The 23,678-nt window shown below is 33.0% G+C and overlaps 1 protein-coding gene across 2 annotated transcripts in view; it reads left to right on the top strand.

Annotated features, from left to right (window-relative positions):
- Window positions 1–7,394: 7,394 nt before the first annotated feature.
- The window catches only part of LOC130446361 (uncharacterized), a 35,606-nt gene continuing 19,322 nt past the window's right edge, over window positions 7,395–23,678 (top strand). For both annotated transcript variants that reach the window (XM_056782579.1, XM_056782580.1), the window contains exons 1-5: window positions 7,395–7,454; window positions 21,406–21,529; window positions 21,789–22,139; window positions 22,587–22,868; window positions 23,054–23,329. In XM_056782579.1, the coding sequence (XP_056638557.1) occupies window positions 21,454–21,529; window positions 21,789–22,139; window positions 22,587–22,868; window positions 23,054–23,329 (985 nt within the window). In that variant the 5' untranslated portion in view covers window positions 7,395–7,454; window positions 21,406–21,453. The remainder of the gene's footprint in view (window positions 7,455–21,405; window positions 21,530–21,788; window positions 22,140–22,586; window positions 22,869–23,053; window positions 23,330–23,678) is intronic.

Raw genomic sequence — 23,678 nt, 5'->3', positions numbered from 1 at the left:
CTTTCCGATCTTTCGAATACTTACGTATTCATCGTCTGGGAAATAATTAATTAAGATTTGCGGTGGTTTTAAGTTGTATTGAATTCTTATAAGAACTTGAAATTCATGGGATTCAAAATTCAATATTCAAAATAACGTGATAGAAATATTGATTAATCATATTGCCGCAAGGCCCTCGTCATGGGTTCATACGAATCGATGGCTTCCTTCCATGGGAAAACAATAATTCAGTCATCAGCATAAGCCTTTGTAACAAGCCTGCCTTATTTAGGTCTACGACTCAACATAAAAGGGATGGAGACAAAATTTTGCCCTGGTGTAAGCCCTTGGCCACCACTGTCTTGAAAGCTTTACCTTTAGTTTAGTGGAAAGAGTAATAAAAGAGAATTAGTAAATCCCTCTATTCTCAAGCTAATTGGAATAGAAATGAAATGGTGACAAATGGCGAGTTACCGATGTCGTTGAATTAGGACACTCCGGCCATCTTATAGAAATTCAGACTGAAGTAAAAAATTCGGCAGACAGGGTGTTAAGCGATCGAGGAGTAATTCTAAACGGTACCTACGGGATAATTGAGGACCTCCTAAAGTGAGTAACCTTACAGATGTAAGCGAGAATCTGCGCCGACGTATCGAAATTTACATAGCTGCACATGAAAGCACACACGGGGGAAATATTGATCTGGAAACAAGGAAATTCTGAAAGAAAACACCAACGACACTATTCTGGTAGATAATATCTTCATAGGATGCCTTAGCACAGACACCACAGGATAACGGGGAAAACCTACAAGAAAACAAAATGAACACAGACAACTAAACGACCTTATACTATAAGAGCGTCAGACCAAACTAGCCAATTAAAAAAGCTAATTACAACTATACCCAACACGAAAATCGGGTTTAAAACGGTCAGTAAATGACAGAAATAACCAATTGTTTCATTGAAAAATTGGTACTAAATGGTTCTATCCAGGCTTAAGTACGAAATATTGAAAAACGAACCAACAGCTGGTAAAAGAGAGTTATTTTGAATATTGAAAAAGTAAATGGCGTAGAGTTACACATCAAAGAATTATTAGAAAGTTTGAATAAACTGGAATTAAAAAGAATCCACTCTCACAGAAACTAAGGGAGAGAAACCCTTACTTTTATGAATACAAGAAAGCAGACTGAAATAAACAAATTGGTAGTCAACATCGCAGTCAGCAGAATTATTAGAAAAGAACGGAATTAGTTACATCGCCACAATAACGAAAAAAAAATCTAGAGAAAAATCTGATCTAAATAACGAATAGAAAATAAATGAAACAGATATTTTGTGATGTGGACAAAACCTCGAATTATTATAGCATATAAAATATGCCCGCATATAAGAGAAAAAGCATAAAAAAAGAATAATAAAGCCAACCAAAAAGAGAGAGAAATAAGTTCTGATAGAATTTTTCTACTGAAATTCATTGGACATATTAAATCTGTGCAAACAAGCAATCCAACATACTATGGACAAAATAGTCAAATGCAATGTTTTATTCTCATATGCTACCCACAACCAGATTCAATACACAACAAACACAAGTTCAGACTGCAATTAATAACAGTCAATCGAAACAATAAACGCCTATTCCAACCGTGTATCCGACCTCAAAAGCTATACCAGATGCGTGAAGCAACGATGAAGAAACAAATAAAAAACGACTAACAAGCTCTGTAGAAAATAGAAGATACAAAAGACAGACAAAAATTAGTGAATACTAGCTAGGAAATCAAATAGTAACAGAAAATAGATTTAACTGGATAACTGAGGTAGAATATTCAGATATGCAGTTTGTAGGAACCAAAAAAAGGAGCTGAAACCGTGTCTAATATTTATGTCCGGTATTGAAAATATAAACCCTCTAACTGAATTATTCAATCATATTACACCAGAGAAATACACCACAAGAGCCTCAAATAATAAACAGGTGAGAAAAAAAGCCTAGTAACAAGTAACAAGACTAAAGCATTTCGTTATAACCTCTGAGAAGGAAAATCCCACAATGTACGCGATGTCAGGCATTTTGGCGAAACCAAAAATTTCTATTATAAAAATCCTCAATGTGTAAGATGAAGAGAAAATCACAGGAGCAAAGACTGTCTAAGAAAAACTAAAAACGATCATGAAAACTATCCTGCAAGTTATCGTGGATACGTGATACACAAACAACTACAACAAAAACTTTATCCTAAACTTAATGAAAGAACAAATAGATCACAAGTGAATAACCAATATGCACAACCAGATACATCATACTTCCAGGCTACTCAAAAATAGATAAATAATACTACACAATCAACCCCTGTCATAACTTCTCGACAAAACAATTGAAAAGATGAATTTACACCTTATTAACCAAATGAGCACTATGATGGACCTCATCTCAACACTGGTCAATAGAATCTCAAAATAATTCAAAAATAGTTGAATGGAATGCCAACGATCGGCCTGTGTAGGCATGCACAGGAAATGAAATCATTTATCCAAGAACACAACATAGATATAACGCTAGTTGCCATTTTACCAGCAAAAGTCATATTAAAATACCTAAATATGTCATATACAACACTCCAGATCCGGATGGCACCGCTCATGGTGGTACAGCAAAGTTATTAGAGCAAACATTAAGCACTACGAGCTAGAAGCATATTCAACATCAACAATAATAAAGCCACAACAATTTCTATGAAGCTCTTTTAATACACCTGCCATCTATTGCCCACCAAAACATAATAATAAGAAAAAAGACTTTGCTAACTTTTCAAAACTCCAGAAAATGCAGCAGGAAATTATATGCAGTAATGCGAACGAACAAGCTACAGCACCTATCAACAGGTGAGCCCATTTTTTCTCCCTCAGATCCAAAGAAGATCCCTGATCTATTGGCCTTTAGAATCATTAAAGCTTCAATCTAAAACAATTTCATGCCGAATTATCCCTAGACCTATCATACTCCAATATATATAGAAACTGCATTAACAGATTATACAAAACTTATACAAAAAGCTGCACGGGGATCAATATCCAATGACGTGAAGGTCTAGCATAGAAAACACTATATTCAAGCAGTTAAACAATCATGTAGATGTGGAAGATTAATTAAAATTCAACAAGGCAGCTAAGCGGTTAAAAAACACATTAACAGAAATCAATAAGCAAACATTTGAAGAATATCTCGTATCATAGTATAAAATTTTTAAAGGCCACAAAAGACATTTCCACCAATGATGGACACAGCAGGTAGATGGACTAAAAATAATAATAGAAAAATCAAAGCATAAGCAAAATATGACGTGTTTCAACAGCATGAAAATGCTGGACTCCAATAGAGCCTGAGATAAAAAATTTTCTAGAATTGGATAATCCTATGAAAAAATTTTCATGCGCTGAAATGCGGAAGACAAAACCAAAGAAATCGCCTCGGTACGAACTTATAACGGGAAGTATATTACAAGAAATACCTATAAGGGATTTAAATTAATTCAACTTATCATCAACGTAGCCATTAGGCTAAGTTATTTTTCTCTTTAATGGAAAGTTGCCCAAATCATATCATCCAATAACCTTATAATCTATCAAAGTTACTCGGAAAACTGCTATTAAGTGGCTTATTACCTATTATAGAAGACCAACAAATCGTATCTAACCATCGATTCGGCTTTCGTAAGCAACATGGTACAATAGAGCTAATCCTTAGATTGGTAGAAAATATAAATAAAGCCTTATTATTGAAATAAAAGATATGATGATTAGGTAATTAAATGAAGTTCATCTTTTAAAAATAACATCATCTAAAAGTCGGCACTCCTGTAAATGCGAACGCAGATTTGTGAAAACTCTCGTCAATAAATCTGGGGTGATTGCTGCCATTCCCTTGCTGATATTTTCCTTTAGCTGACTGATGACCCTCGGATTGTTCATGTAGACTTTATGTTTGAGGTGTTTCTACAAAAATAAATAAGAAGCGTCAAGTCAGGGCTAAGTGGGGGCCAAGGGATATCATCTCTTTTGGAAATTAATCTTGCCGGAAACATCTGTCTGACAGCCGCCATAGAGTCATTTAATGTAAGACAGGTCGCTCCGTCTTGCTGAAAGTTCTCGTATTCGCTATTCTTGCTCTCGGAGTCAAATATTCATCTAGCATCGCAAAAAAGCGGTCGGTGTTAACGGTGATGTTTCGTTCTCGTCAATCTTCAAAGAAGAAAGATCCAATAATTCCTTTGCTTGAGATTGCTGCCCGTACCGTTACTTTCTGACTATGCAGGGGCTTTTGATGTTTCATTTTTGGATTTTCTCCGGTCCAATAATGACAATGTTGTCGGTTTACGAACCCATTTAAATTAAAATGGGCCTCATATGAAAAAATGATGTTGTCATGTGAAAATCGACTAAGCATTTCTTCAGCAAATGCCAACCTTGCTCCAAAGTGTTAACTGGAGCTTATAAGAATGCAGTTTAAGATCCGACTTCAAAATTCGTTGTAAACTAAGTTTAAAGCCGCCGATCGTTTCGGAGCATACACATGCGGATTTTCTCGTACTCACCGGTCTCTTCAAAACACTTAACCCATATTTTGATTGAATTTCCATATTCTGAACGATACAGTCGCCTTGTCAAGATGTATGAATGACCGTTCTCGTAAAACGTGCTAACACAAAAACCGCAACGCTTTCCGTCGAAGTGACTCATGGCTACTAAAACTCCATGAGTGCAACTAGTCAACCACACTAGGCTCCATCTGCCCACGCACCGTTTACCTCGGGAAAAAACATGATGCAATATGCAAGGTTCATTACGCCACCCTGTATTAAAATCATATTTGGAAGATAGATATTTCTTTACCAAAAGTCAAGATGAACACCCAATCAACTCAGGGGTGAATCCCTAAACCGCATCGAATAATTTACAAGAGAGGTTGAATAAAATTCAAATCTGGATGAACAAGTGGAAATTCAAGCCTAACATAAATAGTTTAGGTAACATTCACTTCACGCAAAGGCACATGTCAAAATATCTATGTATGTACCTAGGTAGGAGATTAATATGGCGAAAGCGTATCTTGACAAAGAAAAAACAACTGGGTATTAAATTCAGAGAAATGCACTGGCTACTTGGCAGTGTAAACAGTGTGTTCAGTATGAGGCAACAAGTAGTAAATTAATATAATCAGCCGCAACACTCGAAGTAAAGCCCGAAAGTCCTTTGATTGTACCTGGATAAATCGTGAGTTCCTGGATAAAAGCCACGATTTTATCAAGTTTCCTGACCTTCCTGTAAAGCATGGCTGGTGATAATAAGAGAAAAAATTTACCGGAATGAGCAGCCTGAGACATGAGCACATGTTATTCCTACTCGCTGGTGGTATCATCTTTGTTGGCTGTCCCCGGCCTCTTTTTTTTCTTGTTAAAGATAGCTTGGATGGTATTAGCGTCCCCTGAACTCCTGGTGGTTTCACCATCGAGTCCTTTTGGGGAACCACTTTGAAAATATTCTCCTTGAGATGGAGACTATAGTATAGCGAGCCTCTTTAATAATGTGGGTTGATTTTTTGTCTACTTCAAATACTACTCTGAAGCTATCGACTTCTTCCTTTTATTTTTATGCAGATCAAAGTTATTCCCACGAGTTACATGGAAATGACGGCTTACTATAACAAACCTCTCTCCCCGTGCCATAATATGCGAGTCCGAAAAGAGGGCGGACAATCGGCCACCTCTCCAATATCAAAGTCATGCAGTTTCTTGAGGGTCCTTGAACTGAAGTATGTTATTTTATACCGGAAATTCTGCACAAAGCCATATTAATGCTTCAGTATATCTACGCTCGATACAAGAAAAAGCTTGAGCTCACAATATATATTTAATATACTCAATAACATGGAAAATCAGAACAATCAGAACATCTAGGGAAAAAGATTACATTTCGATATTTGGTATACTTATTAGTATGTATATAATTAAAATTTCACTTCAATCGGTTGAGGATCTTAGTTTCTACTTACTGTCTTGGGGTATCTCATATACCACTTCTATCATATATCGAATAGCTATATCAGAGCTTGAGGAGGACGCTGTAAATGTTCAATTAGTAACAAATCCAGATCTTGAAGGTCAAGGTCGAGTTGAATTTGACTTTCATGGCAGCTTAAGTTCTGTTTGGCTATATGATGTGATTGAGCGTTATATTGCTGAAAATTTGATGAGGACCCAGATAAGTTTCCGTGATTCCTTCATTAATGTGTATTCATATTAGCCATTATTCAGTCTAAATATGTATCTGACTCTTCGTGTTTGGTTTTCTTGGTGCTATTTGACAATATTATCCACACTATTATTAATAATAGAAACAATTCATATGAACGGCAGCCTTGGTTACTGAGAACCAATAATTTGACATCGCTAGAACTAAATGAGTTGCCGGTTATTTGCATTCCTTTACACTCTAGAGACTTACAATACTTGTAAGGCAACGTTCAAAATCACTGTATTCAAATACATTCTATACGATAACAGAATCATTCGGTTCAATACTTAATCTTATATTGAGACTTCAGATAAACATGTACGTAAAGAATTCTTGAAGAAAAAATTCAGGTTCCTATACAATTGCGTTTATTTTTTAACTAATACTGTTGAACGATACAAGGTAGGTTTATAATAAAAGTATATAATAAATCCTACACCGTGTACATACTTGGTTTCTAAGTCCTGTTTTGGGCTGAGATCAGTTTCTAAAGAACTGAACTACCTCTTTAACAGTCTATTAAGCCCTGGGGTACGTGTGGTGCGACTCAATTTTAGGGAATTTTCAAACTACAAAAGAGAGCTATTAGATATTTACTCGGTCTAAACAGCAGGGCTCACTGCAGGGACTTCTTTAAAAGATTAAAAATTCTGACACATCCTTTCTTATTCATCTCTGAATCTCTAATTCGTCAGCACACTTCTCCAATTTCAAAAAGATCTTTGTACGGCTATTCACTTAGGAACGTGGAGGTAATCGAAAACAAAGAAGGCGCAGGAGACATTGAGCATAGAACCGATTAAATTAGAAACAACTGTGTAAGTTGAAAAAAGCTCATATTTGTATAAACAACGTCCAGCCCGATTTCTATATTAATTTAACTGGAAACCAAATAGAAGTTGAAATAGGTTCACCCACACGACGTTATTTCAAAACCGTCCACCATGTTAGAAAATTTTATACTACACGGTGTGCAATGACCATTCAATGACCTGAACGATTTCGATGCTTTCCCGGAAACTGGACAAAAGAGTTTCCGGCGAACATGATCATCAAGGCCTCTTCTTCATTAAATCCAACGATCTGCCAATGATTAGCTAGCCGCGATATTCAAACAACAGTTTGTGTATGCAGGTGCCAGAGATTACACCTTTGAAATTTGGTCGGGCTATACTGTAAGTCAAATATATATATTTTTAATAAATAATAAAATGTGTAGTGTATTGTGTGCTTTATTAAGGATTTCACAATAGTTTGGTAAGAACAATTTTAACTGAGTTTAGTAGTTATACTTTTTATCCCGTTGAGTTGAGCAAAATTAAATATCTCCAAAAGTCAGATTATTTCTTGTATATTAAATCCTGTTAGATTCTTTTCCAAGGTATTAGAAAATTATTTGATCATTTATTGATTATCATCATAAATAGATAATTATAGAAGTATAATGTTTCGACAGTTGAACGATGGGAAAAATTCTCAGTACATTTGATATATAATATTATAGAGATTGTGATGAATCTGAAACTGATGTCGAAAAATCGAATGAACTTTCCATTTATCTTCTTAGAAGGGAAAGATTATTTCTGGTTTTCTATCTCCATTAATTCAAATTTCCATGAAATACGAGGTGTGACATAAAATCAGAAATTATTGTGAAAAAACAATGTTCCAAGTTACATAGAATTTGAATAAATCTTTTTCAAAGTTCTGCTGACGGTTAGCAATGCAATGCATAAGATTAAAAGCATTTCTGAGAGGATTTTTTCGAGATGGCTTTAGTCTCCTTATAGACATTTATTTTATACTATTATTAGATTTTAATTGAACGACTCCTCGCGACTTAGAATATCAATTATTGTGAAGAAACAACATGAAACATCTACACCAAAATATTCAAGCATTTATTAAACACTCATATTGATCATGGTATCTGGTCGTGAAAAGAATAAATGTTAGATCTGAATCTAATGACTCTTTATGAGTTCAATGATCGATTATTGTGAAAAAACATGTACAGCAACATATTCAAATATTCATTGAGCACTCATATTGACCATGGTATCTGGTCGTGAACAGAATAAAAAAAATGTTATATCCGAATCTAATGACTGTTTATGAGTTCAATGTTCGATTATTGTGGAAAAACATGTACACCAACATAATCATGCATTTATTGAACACTTATATTGACCATGCTGTCGAGTCGTGAACAGAATAAAAAAAATGTTAGATCCGAATCTAACGACTCTTTATGAGTCCAATGATCAATTATTGTGAAAAAACATGTACAGCATCATATTCAAGCATTTATGAACACTGATATTGACCACTCTATCGAGTCGTGAACAGAATAAAAAAACTGTTAGATCCGAATCTAACAAATTTTTTTGAGTCCAATGATCAATTATTGTGAAAAAACATGCACAGCAACATATTCAAGCATTTATTGAACACTCGTATTGACCATTCTGTCGAGTCGTGAACAGAATAAAAAAAATGTTAGATCCGAATCTAACGACTCTTTATGAGTCCAAGGATCAATTATTGTGAAAAAACATGTACAGCATCATATTCAAGCATTTATTGAACACTTACTTTGACCATGCTATCGAGTCGTGAACAGGATAAAAAAATGTTAGATCCGAATCTAACGACTCTTTATGAGTTCAATGATCAATTATTGTGAAAAAACATGTACAGCATATTATTCAAGCATTTATTGAACACTTATATTGACCATGCTATCGAGTCGTGAACAGGATAAAAAAATGTTAGATCCGAATCTAACGACTCTTTATGAGTCCAAGGATCAATTATTGTGAAAAAACATGTACAGCATCATATTCAAGCATTTATTGAACACTTACTTTGACCATGCTATCGAGTCGTGAACAGGATAAAAAAATGTTAGATCCGAATCTAACGACTCTTTATGAGTTCAATGATCAATTATTGTGAAAAAACATGTACAGCATATTATTCAAGCATTTATTGAACACTTATATTGACCATGCTATCGAGTCGTGAACAGGATAAAAAAATGTTAGATCCGAATCTAACGACTCTTTATGAGTTCAATGATTGATTATTGTGAAAAAACATGTACAGCAACATATTCAAGCATTTATTGAACACTCATATTGAACAAGGTATCTGGTCATGAACAGAATAAAAAAAATGATAGATCCGAATCTAACGACTCTTTATGAGTGCAATGATCGATTATTGTGAAAAAACATGTACAGCAACATATTCAAGCATTTATTGAACACTCATATTGAACAAGGTATCTGGTCGTGAACAGATAAAAAAAAATGTTAGATCCGAATCTAATGACTGTTTATGAGTTCAATGTTCGATTATTGTGGAAAAACATGTACACCAACATAATCATGCATTTATTGAACACTTATATTGACCATGCTGTCGAGTCGTGAACAGAATAAAAAAAATGTTAGATCCGAATCTAACGACTCTTTATGAGTCCAAGGATCAATTATTGTGAAAAAACATGTACAGCATCATATTCAAGCATTTATGAACACTGATATTGACCACTCTATCGAGTCGTGAACAGAATAAAAAAAACTGTTAGATCCGAATCTAACAAATTTTTTTGAGTCCAATGATCAATTATTGTGAAAAAACATGCACAGCAACATATTCAAGCATTTATTGAACACTCGTATTGACCATTCTGTCGAGTCGTGAACAGAATAAAAAAAATGTTAGATCCGAATCTAACGACTCTTTATGAGTCCAAGGATCAATTATTGTGAAAAAACATGTACAGCATCATATTCAAGCATTTATTTCTAAGAATTTCAGACACCACACTATAGGCAACTGGTGAAAATCACACTGTATAGATAATACATGCACCAAGATGTGTAATCCTAATTTTTCTTAAGTTTAATTAAAGGGGCAGTTGACTAATCTAATGGTTAAGAACATGGGACGGACTTATGTTATGTTATGCGGGGTGGCCCATTAGTGTGTGGAAGTGCAATAACTTACTTAAGATAAATATACAAATACAATTCTTATTTATATTTGCTTACCATCGAATTTAACGTGAAATTCTGTTGGAGCGAAAAATATGAAGATTTGACAAAAATTGGTGCACTATAAATGCTGCCTAGTAAACGTTATTAGTGAGAAGTAACTAAACTTGTTTGGTAAGTACGAAGGTAAAGGATGGCTGAAATGTCTGAACAGAGTAGAAGTTTCGTTTCAGGTTCGGGGTGTTTTTTAGATTAGCAGCATTAATTCAGGAGATTCCAATTAACAAAATTCATTTTTTTAAATGGAACATCCAGTATATTATTTTACCATCTTATAAGACTGTATTATCCCTTTAAATTATGTCTGGTAACGTACACTCTAAAATTGTCTGTAAGAAAATTGCATTTTTAGTTTATAATTTAAAAATATTCACCTTTTTAACAAGTAAACACTGAATGTGACGTTTAAAATCCTTCTAGTTTTTGTGACAAAATCAAACCATTGATTTTATACCTTCAAAAATTGTAATAAAATAATTAGAGTACAAAACTCAGCATTTATAGTGCAGCAATTTTCGTCAAATCTTCGCTCAAACATGGCAACGTCACAATTTATGGGAAAAGAAAAGACAGGGCTGGATGCAGAATTTCACGATTCGATGGTTTACAAATATACAGGGAGTCATATTAAAAAAAACTTACGCTTAGACCCAATCTACCCTATAAACCTCAAAATATTTTAGAAATGTGTCTCTGTGCAGATATAACAACTTTTATTTGAAAAATTTTTTTGTATATTGTACCTTAAGTAAGTTATTGTACTTTCACACACTAATGTGCCACCCGTATATATATTTCGAACTGCCATTTTGGTCCCCTTGGGTACATCCTCTGTTTTTAGTTTTAATCCAGGGGTGCGACTAAATGGCGTTGGGAAATTTTTATTATTTTCCTTCGATTTTTCGGAACTTATCGTTTTTCTGATATTTTCAGTGCAGTTGCCACTCTCTGAAATATATACTCGTAGTGTAAATAGAGATGTCCTTAAATAGGTGTTAACTGATAAGAGAGGTTGAAAAGGTCCTTCGTTTAAGAATTGTACGAAATTATAAATACTATTTACCACTAACATTAGCATCATAATTTTCGTCTTTTACTCAATTTTAGGTATTCTAAAATGTCGAAAGCTTATTCTATTCGACGATTCGGCCAAGGGTTGTTTCAAGTTTTTTGAAATTGATAATAGGTACAACGTTTTTCAACGAATACATTTTACGTAGCCGTATTACGTTTTTGGGATAGTTGCAGCTATCATGAAAAAATTCATAATTGTAATCGAATTGTGGCAGTACAAAGCAAATAAAGTTTCTGTAAATAATATGAATCTAGAAAACAGAGCATGGGAACAAGTCCAAAGACGCAAAGTTAGGTTAAAAGGTGTTTCGTTTACAACAAATATTATGGAAGGTAAAATGAGGATGGGTGTGAGGCGAAAAAAAGGTGGTATCAAGAAGAAACGTGTAATTCGATCACCTAAAAAAAGGTTGTTTCTTGCTAACATTCCTTGCAGCTAACGTCACTTATCAATCAAGCAAAATCTGATCGTGCAAGTCTTGAAGAAGAAAAACGTCATGATCAGGGTATGGAGATGAAGGGCAAAGGATTGCTTGAAATAAAGGGACCATATTTGAGACCGTACAAAAGATACAGTATGAAATCAAAAAACTCAAGATGCCCAATTGGACGTTCACTGCGAAGTTGCGAAATAGGTCTCACTAATTTCCGTGCATTCAATTCTATTTCAATTTTTTCTTTATAATATACCAATTGGCTCATAAATACTTCAAAAGTGTCACCTCATTTCAATCAGACAACCACGGGTGTAATGTTTCTTCGGGCTAACTAACAATGGTTGACCATATTCTTTGTATTTAAACATTAAAAGTACTTTGAAATAAACTATCTATTAAACAATAAAATAATTAGTTAAACGACCATACTCGACGAATGCCATAATATTAAAGACCTCGTATCTGTTTACAGACCGTTTTTAAATACTAAAATCATATTGTACAATATGTACTATAAATAATTACATGTACGGTCGCTAGAGTCATCATATCATCGATATAAAATAAATTACGTAAGTACGTTAATGGAACTTCAACTATAATGTGGGTCCCCATTAGGATCGTGTACCATAAATCATAATGAATTCAATAATCCTTTAGTTGAGTAGCTGAATCTATGATTCTTCACAGTCAATTTAATATAAGAAATAGAAATTAGGTAATCCGAGACGATAAATTAATGGAGGATAAAATAAGGAATTATTTGTATCACCCGACCAAAAGATTAATAAATCCTTATGGTCCCCATCAGGAGGAGAGTCAATTTACACAAAAGAAGTTGTATCTCTGTCTGTGTTACATTCGTGCAATGTTTTTAAATTTAAATAATTTTAAATAGGAAATTATTATGTCAAAGCAAACAAGATTCTATGTTTGGTTTCTCCGAAGGTACTCTTCAACCAAATGTGAGACATGCTTCAGACCGACTGGTTATGATGTATTATATTGGTACTTGTAATGTAAAATTAAATAAAAGTCTTAAAAGAACTAATTTTAACAATAAACGCACGTTCAATGCAAAAAACACATTAAACAAAGCTCACCTCAAATTCAACTTTTAGTACGGTCCGTTATTCACGTTACGGCAATTATATCGTTGTTTCTTTTTACGATTACTACCCTCAATTCAATGAAACTGTTACGTATGTCTTGTAGTTGATCTTGTAAAGGTCCTAGATTATCATGTTTGATTTCTATTGATAAAAGAAGATGTAAAAAATATGTGTTTGATAAATCGTAGATTGAGTCACGTGATGGAAGACTACCAGAGACTCGACTCGATATAGAAAACAATTCATCCCGTGTAAATAAAAAAATGAGCTGATTTCGACACGGTAGTATTGACTAGTGAAAACAGTTTTATATAGTAAAAATTTTAATCGTATTAAGATATTCTAATGACACAAAATAAACCTAAAGTCTAAAATTTCATATATAAATGACACAAATCGACCTTGTAATCATAACAACTATTGATTACAAACTTATTTACATTCACTTTTTTTTATTCTTATTCCACTCGGTATGGGTAATGAGTCATTGGAAGATTCGCTTGGTTTCACCACCCGTAACCGATGAACAGATAGTTGAGTTGATAAAATAGTATGTTTTAGAGCACTTATATCCGGTTAATTGTCAAATAATTTTAGGGATTCGGAATGATAAAAAAAAAAACAATAATAGTTACAACCGATATTTTTATTTATTTATATTCTTCATACAAGTTGTAGCTAGTGGTCTTTAAAACTACCTAAACTAACTTTTAATTGGATGCATTTACATGTGCTTTTCAGATAAAAGTATCCACCTTTAATAACTTTTGTAATACTGGTATTTAGAAAAAATCCAAAAACACGTCAATTTATGTTGGAAGGGGCAAGCATTATGGCTTATTTAAACTTACTGGAAAAGCCACCCCCTCACCCCTAGCAGCATCCCCTTTATTTTTTTAAATTACTTTTCATATTTTTTATGTAAAATTTGGATACTCCTCTTTGAGCTGATTTCAAAAATGTATAATACTTGTAGGTTAAAGTGGTTAGTTTATGAGATAAACAATTTTTCTTTTAAGAGAACAAATTTTACTTATTATTTACTTTCACCTTATTTGCCTGTACTAAAATGGGTCGTACAACAGTTCAAACTCTTTAATCTTTTAAACTGTGCTATTTATTCTACTTAAAAAATCCAAACAACAAAAAACTCTACTTTTTATTAAAGTTTGACATTGTCAACTAGAATTTGTAGTCACTATTGATAGTGTAATTTGATACATTATTTATTTTGTTTCTCTGAAATGGTTTACTCTTTGCAAGAAAGAATTGAAATTGTAGGTTTATACTACCAAAATAATAATTGTGCAAGAGCTGCTGTTAGAATATTTAACGAATTACATGACCGAAGACATGCAACTCATAAGTATGGAGAACTGATGGAGAAATTTACCACAACAGGGTCTGTTTGCAATAAAGTGCATAAGCGAGAGGGACTCGTAAATAACGAAGCAATCCAAGTGGCAATTTTAGGGCAAGTCAGCTTAGAGGCTCAACAACCCCAATCGTTGTCAACAATAAGTAGAGCGATCGGTGTTTCATCTTCTACAGTTTTCCGAGTTCTACATAAATTCAAGTACCACCCATACAAAGTTAAGTTGGTGCACGAGTTGAATGAAGATGATTTTGATCGTCATCTAGAGTTTTGCGAATCAATGACGCAAATTATCAATAACAATCCACAATTGTTAAACAATATTTGCTTTTCTGATGAATGCTCATGGTCATTAAATGGCTTAGTAAGTAGGCATAATTGTAGATATTGGGCTGAAAGTGATCCACATATTATGCGTGAATTCCATACACAACATCCCCAAAAGTTAAACGTTTGGTGTGGTATCCTAGGTGAGCACATTGTCGGACCTTTCTTCATCAACGGAAATTTAAATGGTGAATCATATCTTGAGTTACTCAGGGAAGGGGTTGACCCACGTATTACAACAATAATAGAAAATGATAACCTTTCCGAAGATTTACTGGTATTTCAACAAGATGGAGCTCCCCCACACTATGCTATGCCTGTCCGACAATTTTTAAACGAAACATTCCCCGCTCGTTGGATAGGTAGAAGGGGGCAGATGATGGAGTGGCCACCTAGGTCACCGGATTCAACACCCCTAGACTTCTTTTTATGGGGGTATTTAAAAACAAAACTTTATGCTACCCAACCAGAATCTCTGGATGATTTACGAGAGAGGATAGAAAATGAATGTCGACAATTAAATCCAGCCGTATTAAGCAATGTCAGAGAGGCATTTCAAAATAGATTATACCATTGTATGGAAGTGAATGGTACTCATTTTGAACACTTATTGTAACTTCATAATAAATAGCACAGTTAAAAAGATTAAAGAGTTTGAACTGTTGTACAACCCATTTCAGTACAGGCAAATAAGGTGAAAGTAAATAATAAGTAAAATTTGTGCTCTTAAAAGAAAAATTGTTTATCTCATAAACTAACCACTTTAACCTACAAGTATTATACATTTTTGAAATCAGCTCAAAGAGGAGTATCCAAATTTTACATAAAAAAATATGACAAGTAATTTAAAAAAATAAAGGGGATGGTGCTAGGGGTGAGGGGGTGGCTTTTCCAGTAAGTTTAAATAAGCCATAATGCTTGCCCCTTCCAACATAAATTGACGTGTTTTTGGATTTTTTCTAAATACCAGTATTACAAAAGTTATTAAAGGTGGATACTTTTATCTGAAAAGCACTGTATGCCAGTGTGGGCAACTAAGAACGGCGCGGCGGTTGGTCATATCTCAAGAACGGATTATATTATAGCTTCAGGAAAAAGAAAAGTGGTTTCGAGATATACGTATAAATTACTTTTATAATTTTAGGTCCTCTACTAGAGGTCGTACTTGAAAATATAAAATTAAAAGAAGAAATTTTTGATATTCATCCAATTACTCGATATTTTATACACGACAATCGAATTCGTCAACAAATTGTGTGCATATTTCATTCAAAAGTATTTCTTTAAATAAATGGTGGGGGAGTGTGAAAACATTGTTATAAAAAATGCATTCAAGTTCGGTTGAAAGAGCTTTCGCCCAGCAATACAAAATATATAAATTCCAAGGAATTTAATCAGCAACGTGATTAATGGAGGGGGTTGTTTCATATACTTTAGATATTGTGATTTCTCTTGACAAAGTTATAGAGAAGCATGAAGTAGGTAGGAATTTTTTTTCTTAGGCTGATTCACCCAAACGAAAATTGAATCATTATTCTGGATAGAATGTTCTTATATTGACATAACTGTGGTAATTTAAATTGTTCTCATAATAATCTTATTATTGCCGCTAAATCGGTCGTTATTTGAATATAAACGTAATATTACTAATAATGAGAATAAATCATTAAATAACCCATAGGTGTTCAAAATGTCGTTCATCATTTTCTATACATAAAATTAGTCAGTGACGGGTAGAGAGGACAGCAATATCAATGTCTTCCATTGAAACTTCATATTCAAAATCATTCATAAAATCCTAACCTAATCTAATCTATAAAAATTCAGTATCATTCCTAACGACTTACAGAACCTGTACTTAAATTTAACGTATATTAATTTCATGAAACGATTTGATTATCAACCAGAATAAATAAACATTTATGTTAGATTTTGAATTTCATCACTTTTATATATGAAATCAGTCACTGACGGGTGGATAGGACAGCAAGTCAGTTTCTGCCACTGAAACTTCATGTTATTTTTTGTATTCTTTCAATCTTGTCGTCGGTCTATTGGTGGAAACGAGTAAACTTTTATTCGACCACACAAGTAAAAATCTAACCTCCCTTTCTAAACATCCTTTGTATGAATGTCATTCATTAGATCATGAATCTGAAGTTTTAACAACTGAAAATTAGCTACGAAATAAGCTTGCTTTATAAACGATATATATTGCTTAAAATGATTGATGAAGAAACTTATTTTAGTAGCTTTAGTGTAATATTTCCATATACTTTAGTTTTGAAGGAACAAATTGTATAAAAAATTCAACGTCATCAGTAATTACCTAACCTATAAACATTCAAAATCATTCATAAAATCCTAACCTAATCTAATCTATAAAAATTCAGTATCATTCCTAACGACTTGACCGAACATGTCAAAACAATACAATTCTCGATACTTTTGTACAATGTACATGTTTTTACATTGTGTACATCCACCATATTTCAATCCCTAATTATGATTATATAAGTATTTTTCGGTGTTTGTATCAAAATAAAGATTTCTACTTTTCACCTCTGAAATAATTTCGAAAATCAATATTTTGAAAATGTATCCTGCCATTTTTCGAATGAGAAAACAACAACTTTCCTGGTTAATGCCTCGACGAATATTGTGCTTGATATAAATCGACCGTTTTGTCGATATTAACATCCACAATTTCTCGTATTTGCAAGGAGAGGGTGTAAATACTAACTAGTTTCGACGTTATTACGTCTCATCAGAGCAGTTTAACACCCGTCGATCTGGCTTGAGACCCGAACTGAAGACAACGTCAAAGAGCGTTGCATTTGGTACATGTAGTTAAGCATTTCCCAGCAAATGCTACATGGCAGTATCTTCATATATAACTGAGAACCATTGGTCACGTAGAAATCTAGCGTAGTCGCCGATAATATAGATTTCGATGGTAACTGTATAAAAATAGAGATCTCTACTTTTCACCTTTGAAATAATTTCTAAATTCAATATTCAATAATGTTGTTCTTGGCCTACCAGAATTGATTTTTCTAGGTCTCACATTCCCTTTTTTCGACAACATCGTTCAATGGCTCTATAATTATGGGCTTTGAGCTATTGGAGGCGTTAGTATGAAACAAACACCAGTTTGAGTCCCAGAACTGCAATACATTATCATCAAATTGTTGTTTGTTTCATACTAAGACCTCCAATAGCTCAAAGCCCATACTTAGATAACTTTGAAAAACAAGATCCTAGATTATTATAGACTGAATTTTTTGAAACGTTATCAGTAACGAAAAACAAAAAATTTTCAATTCACATAATGCTCACTAATTAATAATAATAAACAATAACTTTATCATCACTTTAAACCAGCATTGGGAAACTTTTTACCGAAAAAACTTCAAATATTTTTCAGTTTTCTATCTATTCTAGACCTAACCTGTTTTTGAAACACCCTGTAGATTAAATGATGATTTTTGAATTGGATGAATTTAATGATTATAAGCTTGGAAATGTATTACATAAATTGGTACGTCTTTTAGCAAATTTTGAAAAATGAAACTCTTCATTGAACTATAAATCCAAATTCAAATTGATGTCAATTTGATGATATATTCTGCGATACACATGGTTTGATTTTCTCCTATGATGGAAAGAACACTTCCCGAAAACTTTGATTTATAGTTCAATGAAGAGTTCTCATCATCCAAAATTTGCTGAAATCCCCAATATATTGGTTTCTTGTTTTAACTAATCAGCAAAATCTAAATCTTCTAGATTTTAGAAATCTACTGATTTGAAATTGAAACTAATAAAAATATAAACTCAAACTGTAAAAAATACAGACCCGAGCAGAACACAACACAACGCTCAAATATAACAAATCAATTGTAAATAACAATAATATGGAGAAAAAGTCGAGAGAAAATGACAGCAAGAAACGTGTAGCAAGAGATTTTTACTCAGAAAATGGAGGGGGGAATAAAGAATAAAGAGAAGAAGTCAAAAAACTAGTAATTAAAGAAAAGAACATTGATAATGGCTAAAGGTAAAAACAAGAAAAACAAATGGAAGGATGTAAGGAGAATGGGAAAGGGAAAATATACGCTGTTTTATGGCGTGGAAGATAGAGGGGAAAAGAACGGTATCAGTTTTATGATCAGCAAAAGCTAAGTATAAAAAATAGTATAGTAAACATAAAATAATTAATATTTACGCACCAACAGAAGAAGCAAAAGACGAAGATAAAGATGAATTCTATGAAAACCTGGTTGAGATATGGGAGGACGTCACAAGACATGAAACATTATTAATTATTGGTGATATGAATGCAAAAATAGGAAAATAAGACTACTTAAGCAGTGTGGCAGGAAAACACATCCTACACGAAACAACTAACTATAATTGGGGGCAAATATGTAGTTTAGCCAAGAAACTCAACATGTATATAAGAAAGAACATACAAGTACGTGGATGATATCACAAACTACCAAGGGAAACCAAATAGATCAAGTCTGAATATCAAAAAGAAGATCAAAGATGTTAGATCATACACAGGAACAGATGTTGAGGCTGATCATAATTTAGTAATTATCAAAATGTAATTTAGAGTGGTAAATATAGTGATCAAGACGAAAAAAAGCAGAGAATGGAATGTACAGAAACTGAAAACGAGTGAGGACGAATATAGAAAAGCAACTACAAAATAGCAAAGAAAAAGATACTATTGATGGTATAAAAGATATGAGAGAAAATAATTATTATAGAAAAATAAGAAACGAGAGTACAAAGAGAATGCATAAAAGTAATGTAAAATTGTAGATACATTATAGAAAACAAACTACAACAAATATTAATTAAAAAGAATGGAGTCAGTATTTAAAAAAATTATTAACGGAAGAAGACAGTGATTACGAAGAAGATGATATAAGTGAGAATGGTACAATACTAAGAAATGAAGGAAAACCGACGGAAGTGAAATGTTATGATATACTCAACAAACTGAAACACAATAAAACAGGTAAACCAGATGAAACATTGAATGAACTATTAAAATATGCGGGAAATAACTTAAGGTACGAAATATTCAATATCATAGAAAGAGTATGGGAAACAGAAACAATGCCAAGAGAGTGGTCTACTGGATCTAACCAATAATGGAGGGAGGAAATCCCAGCATACGAGTATGTAGCAAATATAGAGATATTAGTTTCCTTAATACAGTATACAAAATATTAACAACATTAATCAATGATAGACTTAAAAAGGTAGTGGAACCAGAAATAGGGGAATATCAAATAGGTTTTAGACAAAGAAAATCGACAGTAAATGCCAAGTGATCGGAAAAAGCTATGAGCACAACATTAGTATGCAAATGCTATTCATAGATTTCAAACAAGCATTCGACAATCTGAAAAGGAGGATAATTATAAAGGTCATAGAAAAACTAAAAATATCTCAAAATGATGGTAATAATGACTATGCTAGGGTAATGGTAATAACAAAAAACGGAACATCTGAGGAATTTGAAATAAATGCTGGGGTAGGCGGGATGATGGACTCTCAGCGGAATTGTTTAACATTGCAGTTGAAGGCATAATATGGGAATGTTGGATCAATGGAAGTATCATCAATAAATCAATACAAGTAATAGCATATGCTGATGATTTAACCCTTTTAGCAAGGAACCGAAGGAGTCTTAAATACACATTAGAAAAATTTATAAGAAGAGCAGAAAAAAGAAGATTGAAAATAAATCAGAGAAAGACAAAACATATGGAAATTGATAGAAATAAGAAAGTTCACAAACAAGAGACAGTAAATATAAATAACTTCATCCTCAAAGTAGTTGATACCTTCTCTACTACTACTACTCAGGGACAATGATGAGCAGCGAAAAGGACACAAAGAATATATAGAACATAGGGCATATTATAAGTACAAAATTAGTACAATAAGTACAAAACAAAGAACAACTAAGGATTTATGAGATAAGAATAATTAGGAAAATTCATGGACCAGTGAAAGTTGGAAATAATGAGTGTAGAAGACTTACGAACTATGAAATTAAGAATATATTAGAAAATGAGGATATAGTAAGTACAATTAAGGCAAAAAGAATACAATGGTACACATTAAAACAATGGAAGACTGCAAGGTACAAGGAAAATTGCAAAATGGAGATCGAACGAGAAAAAATTGCCAAGTATACCTAAAAATAGATGAGAAGATCAGATTGTAAAAGATATGCAAAATCTAGGAGTACGTGACTGGAGCAAACAGATGCAGGACAAAAAGAAATGAAGAACAATAGTCGATGTTTCAAAAACATATGATAAGCTGTAATTAAGTAGTGATGAAATGTTTCTGACCACCCACAAAAATACATGGTCAAAAGAGCGGCTACAATTTTAAATATATATATATATATATATATATATATATATATATATATATATATATATATATATATATATATATGAGATTTTTTGAGAAAAAGTATCAAACCCACTTTCATAATATTTACCTTTAATATTAAACTTCAACATTTTTATGAATACTCGTAATTAAATTACATTAAATCTAAATAATTACTTTCCAGTAAACAATTATTAGTTAGGTAATCGCTAGTCGATTAGAATATATTTTTCAAAACATATGCGAATCATCGCAGTGTTATTAGCATCTGTAGAAATAAGCAAATAAATTTATCATTGAATTTTTAGAAGTGAAGTATGTCCAGATAGTTTACAATAAAATTCGAGAAGTTCAAAATGAAAAAGTATCCATACATTCCCAGCATGGTACAAGCTATCACGGTCTTAACGGTATTGAAGATGATGACTAAAGGTAAGCATTCATTTTCTACGCTGTGTATAAATAAACTATATATGGACTGAATTTTTGTCACTTTCACATTTATTTTCAACGCGAAATTTCAACTGGTTGTTGATAAAAAAACTTATATACTGTTGTCAGGCAAGCCAAAGTATCAGAATAAAAAACGAAAACAAAAAATGATTTGCCTTCTATTTGATTTCATTATAAAAATTCAAATATAAAAAAATAGAATGAATTTACTATATTCTAAAAAACTAATTTATTATAGCTCAAACATCGTGTGGCTCTGGTTCGATGAACGGCAAAATAATGTACGAGCGACTGCCAAACATCCAACTCCAAGGCTTTGACGACGACATAGTAAGAGATACAGCTCCTCCTTTCATGGTTTTAGAAAAATGTCAAGACTTGTGCTTGCGCGATCGAACTCAAATCAATGTTGTTCGTGCTTGTTCATCTTTCGATTTTCAACCAGGAAGTCGAATAGCAACTTACAACAGTGGTACTGAATACGAAGAAAGTACTTGTTACTTAACATCGGAATCAGCCAGACCAGAAGGTATAGGAAGTCTAATGCTAGTGCCCAATAGTGTCCACTTTACTGAAGTTTGTATAACATGTAAGTACCAATTACATTTATGATAGAACTTCTGCAATAATCATTCTCTATTACAAAATATTTGGCCAGTTTCTCCTGGTGTTTGTTGTAAATTTTGTGCGTGTTAGGTATTGTTATTTCGACGAGAAGGACTGACTTGACTCTTCTATCAACCACCAAGATGCTTGTCTGTTATTCGTCACTTGTCTATCTGTATATAATCTATATTTTTCGTGATGATTTGTCTTGATTTTAGGTTTCTTTTCATAAGAAATCAATTAAAAATAACAGGAAATATCTATATCAAAATATTTTTCAAAATTTAAAAGAAGTAACAATATGAAAGGGCAATATATATCATTCTGAGATATTATTAATATTATGTAATGCAAAGTGTTTCAATCTAAAACTGGCATTTAAATTATATTCAGGAAACATAAACAACAACATTAACTTCTTATTTTGTAGCGAATAGACCCGAACGAGAATGTCCCAATAGAAGATATATTTTCGAGAGACACCCAAGAAAGAAATTGAAACTTCCGTCTCCCGATATGAAAGAAGTATCTGCTTCCAATAGAACGGATTGTGAAGATAAGTGTCTCAATGAATTTAGTTTTGTGTGCCGATCTGCAACGTACGATGCCAACTTAAGAAGTTGTTCATTAAGCAGATATACTAGGAGAACGCATCCAGAATTATTAGTGGACGATCCCGAGTCCGATTATTTGGAAAATACGTGCTTGAATGGTAATGATTACATTTTCATAATACAAGCTTTTACATTATAAGCAAGTTTCTTCAATTTGGCAAGTGGTTAAGATTGGTTATTTTAGGTCTGTGAAAACTAAGCTTGTTTATGTGGAATATGAATTGTATTATATGACTTAACATATACGTTTTATATCCTGTTCTACTGAACACGTAAATTTTAGCTGAAAGAAGATGCGACGGTTTAGCAGTATTCATCAAAGAAGAAAATAAAAGATTAGGCGGTCCATTTGAGGTAGAAATGTTTACGAATCTCACTCTAGACGATTGCCAAGGAATGTGTGTAAGGGCAGAAAAATATTTATGCCGGTCTATAGAATACGACGAAATGACTAAACAGTGTACGATCTCTGAAGAAGATTCCATTTCTCAAAAAGATGATATAGGAGTTGCTAGCAGCCCGTCACATCATTTTTACGATTTTGCTTGCTTGGACAGTCGTAAGTTTTCAATTAGTATGAAATATTTCATATAAATGTTCACTTATTATATCATTATAGTTGCGCCCATAATGAAAGCACAAGTTTTTAGGATTGAATCTTGTTTCAATTATTGACAATTCGCCGTATTTTGTTATGAATCGAATTTCTAAGGTTTTCAATGAATAAAAAATATTTTCAGATCACCAATGTGGTCGCCGGGGGCATAATCACCACCATAAACTTTTAAAGCGATTTTGTAATCTGCAATCTGTATGTGTACCAAAAAATATGAACTGAGTGGTAATTTCTGGAACCGGTGATGATATTCTCATTAGAGATTGTAACTAACATTTCCAATGTATGTCGG

Source organism: Diorhabda sublineata, chromosome 7, assembly GCF_026230105.1.
Source record: "Diorhabda sublineata isolate icDioSubl1.1 chromosome 7, icDioSubl1.1, whole genome shotgun sequence".
Classification (NCBI taxonomy): Eukaryota; Metazoa; Arthropoda; class Insecta; order Coleoptera; family Chrysomelidae; genus Diorhabda; species Diorhabda sublineata.
The sequence above is the reverse complement of the archived record's forward strand: the minus strand, read 5'-3'. Positions and strand labels throughout refer to the sequence as shown.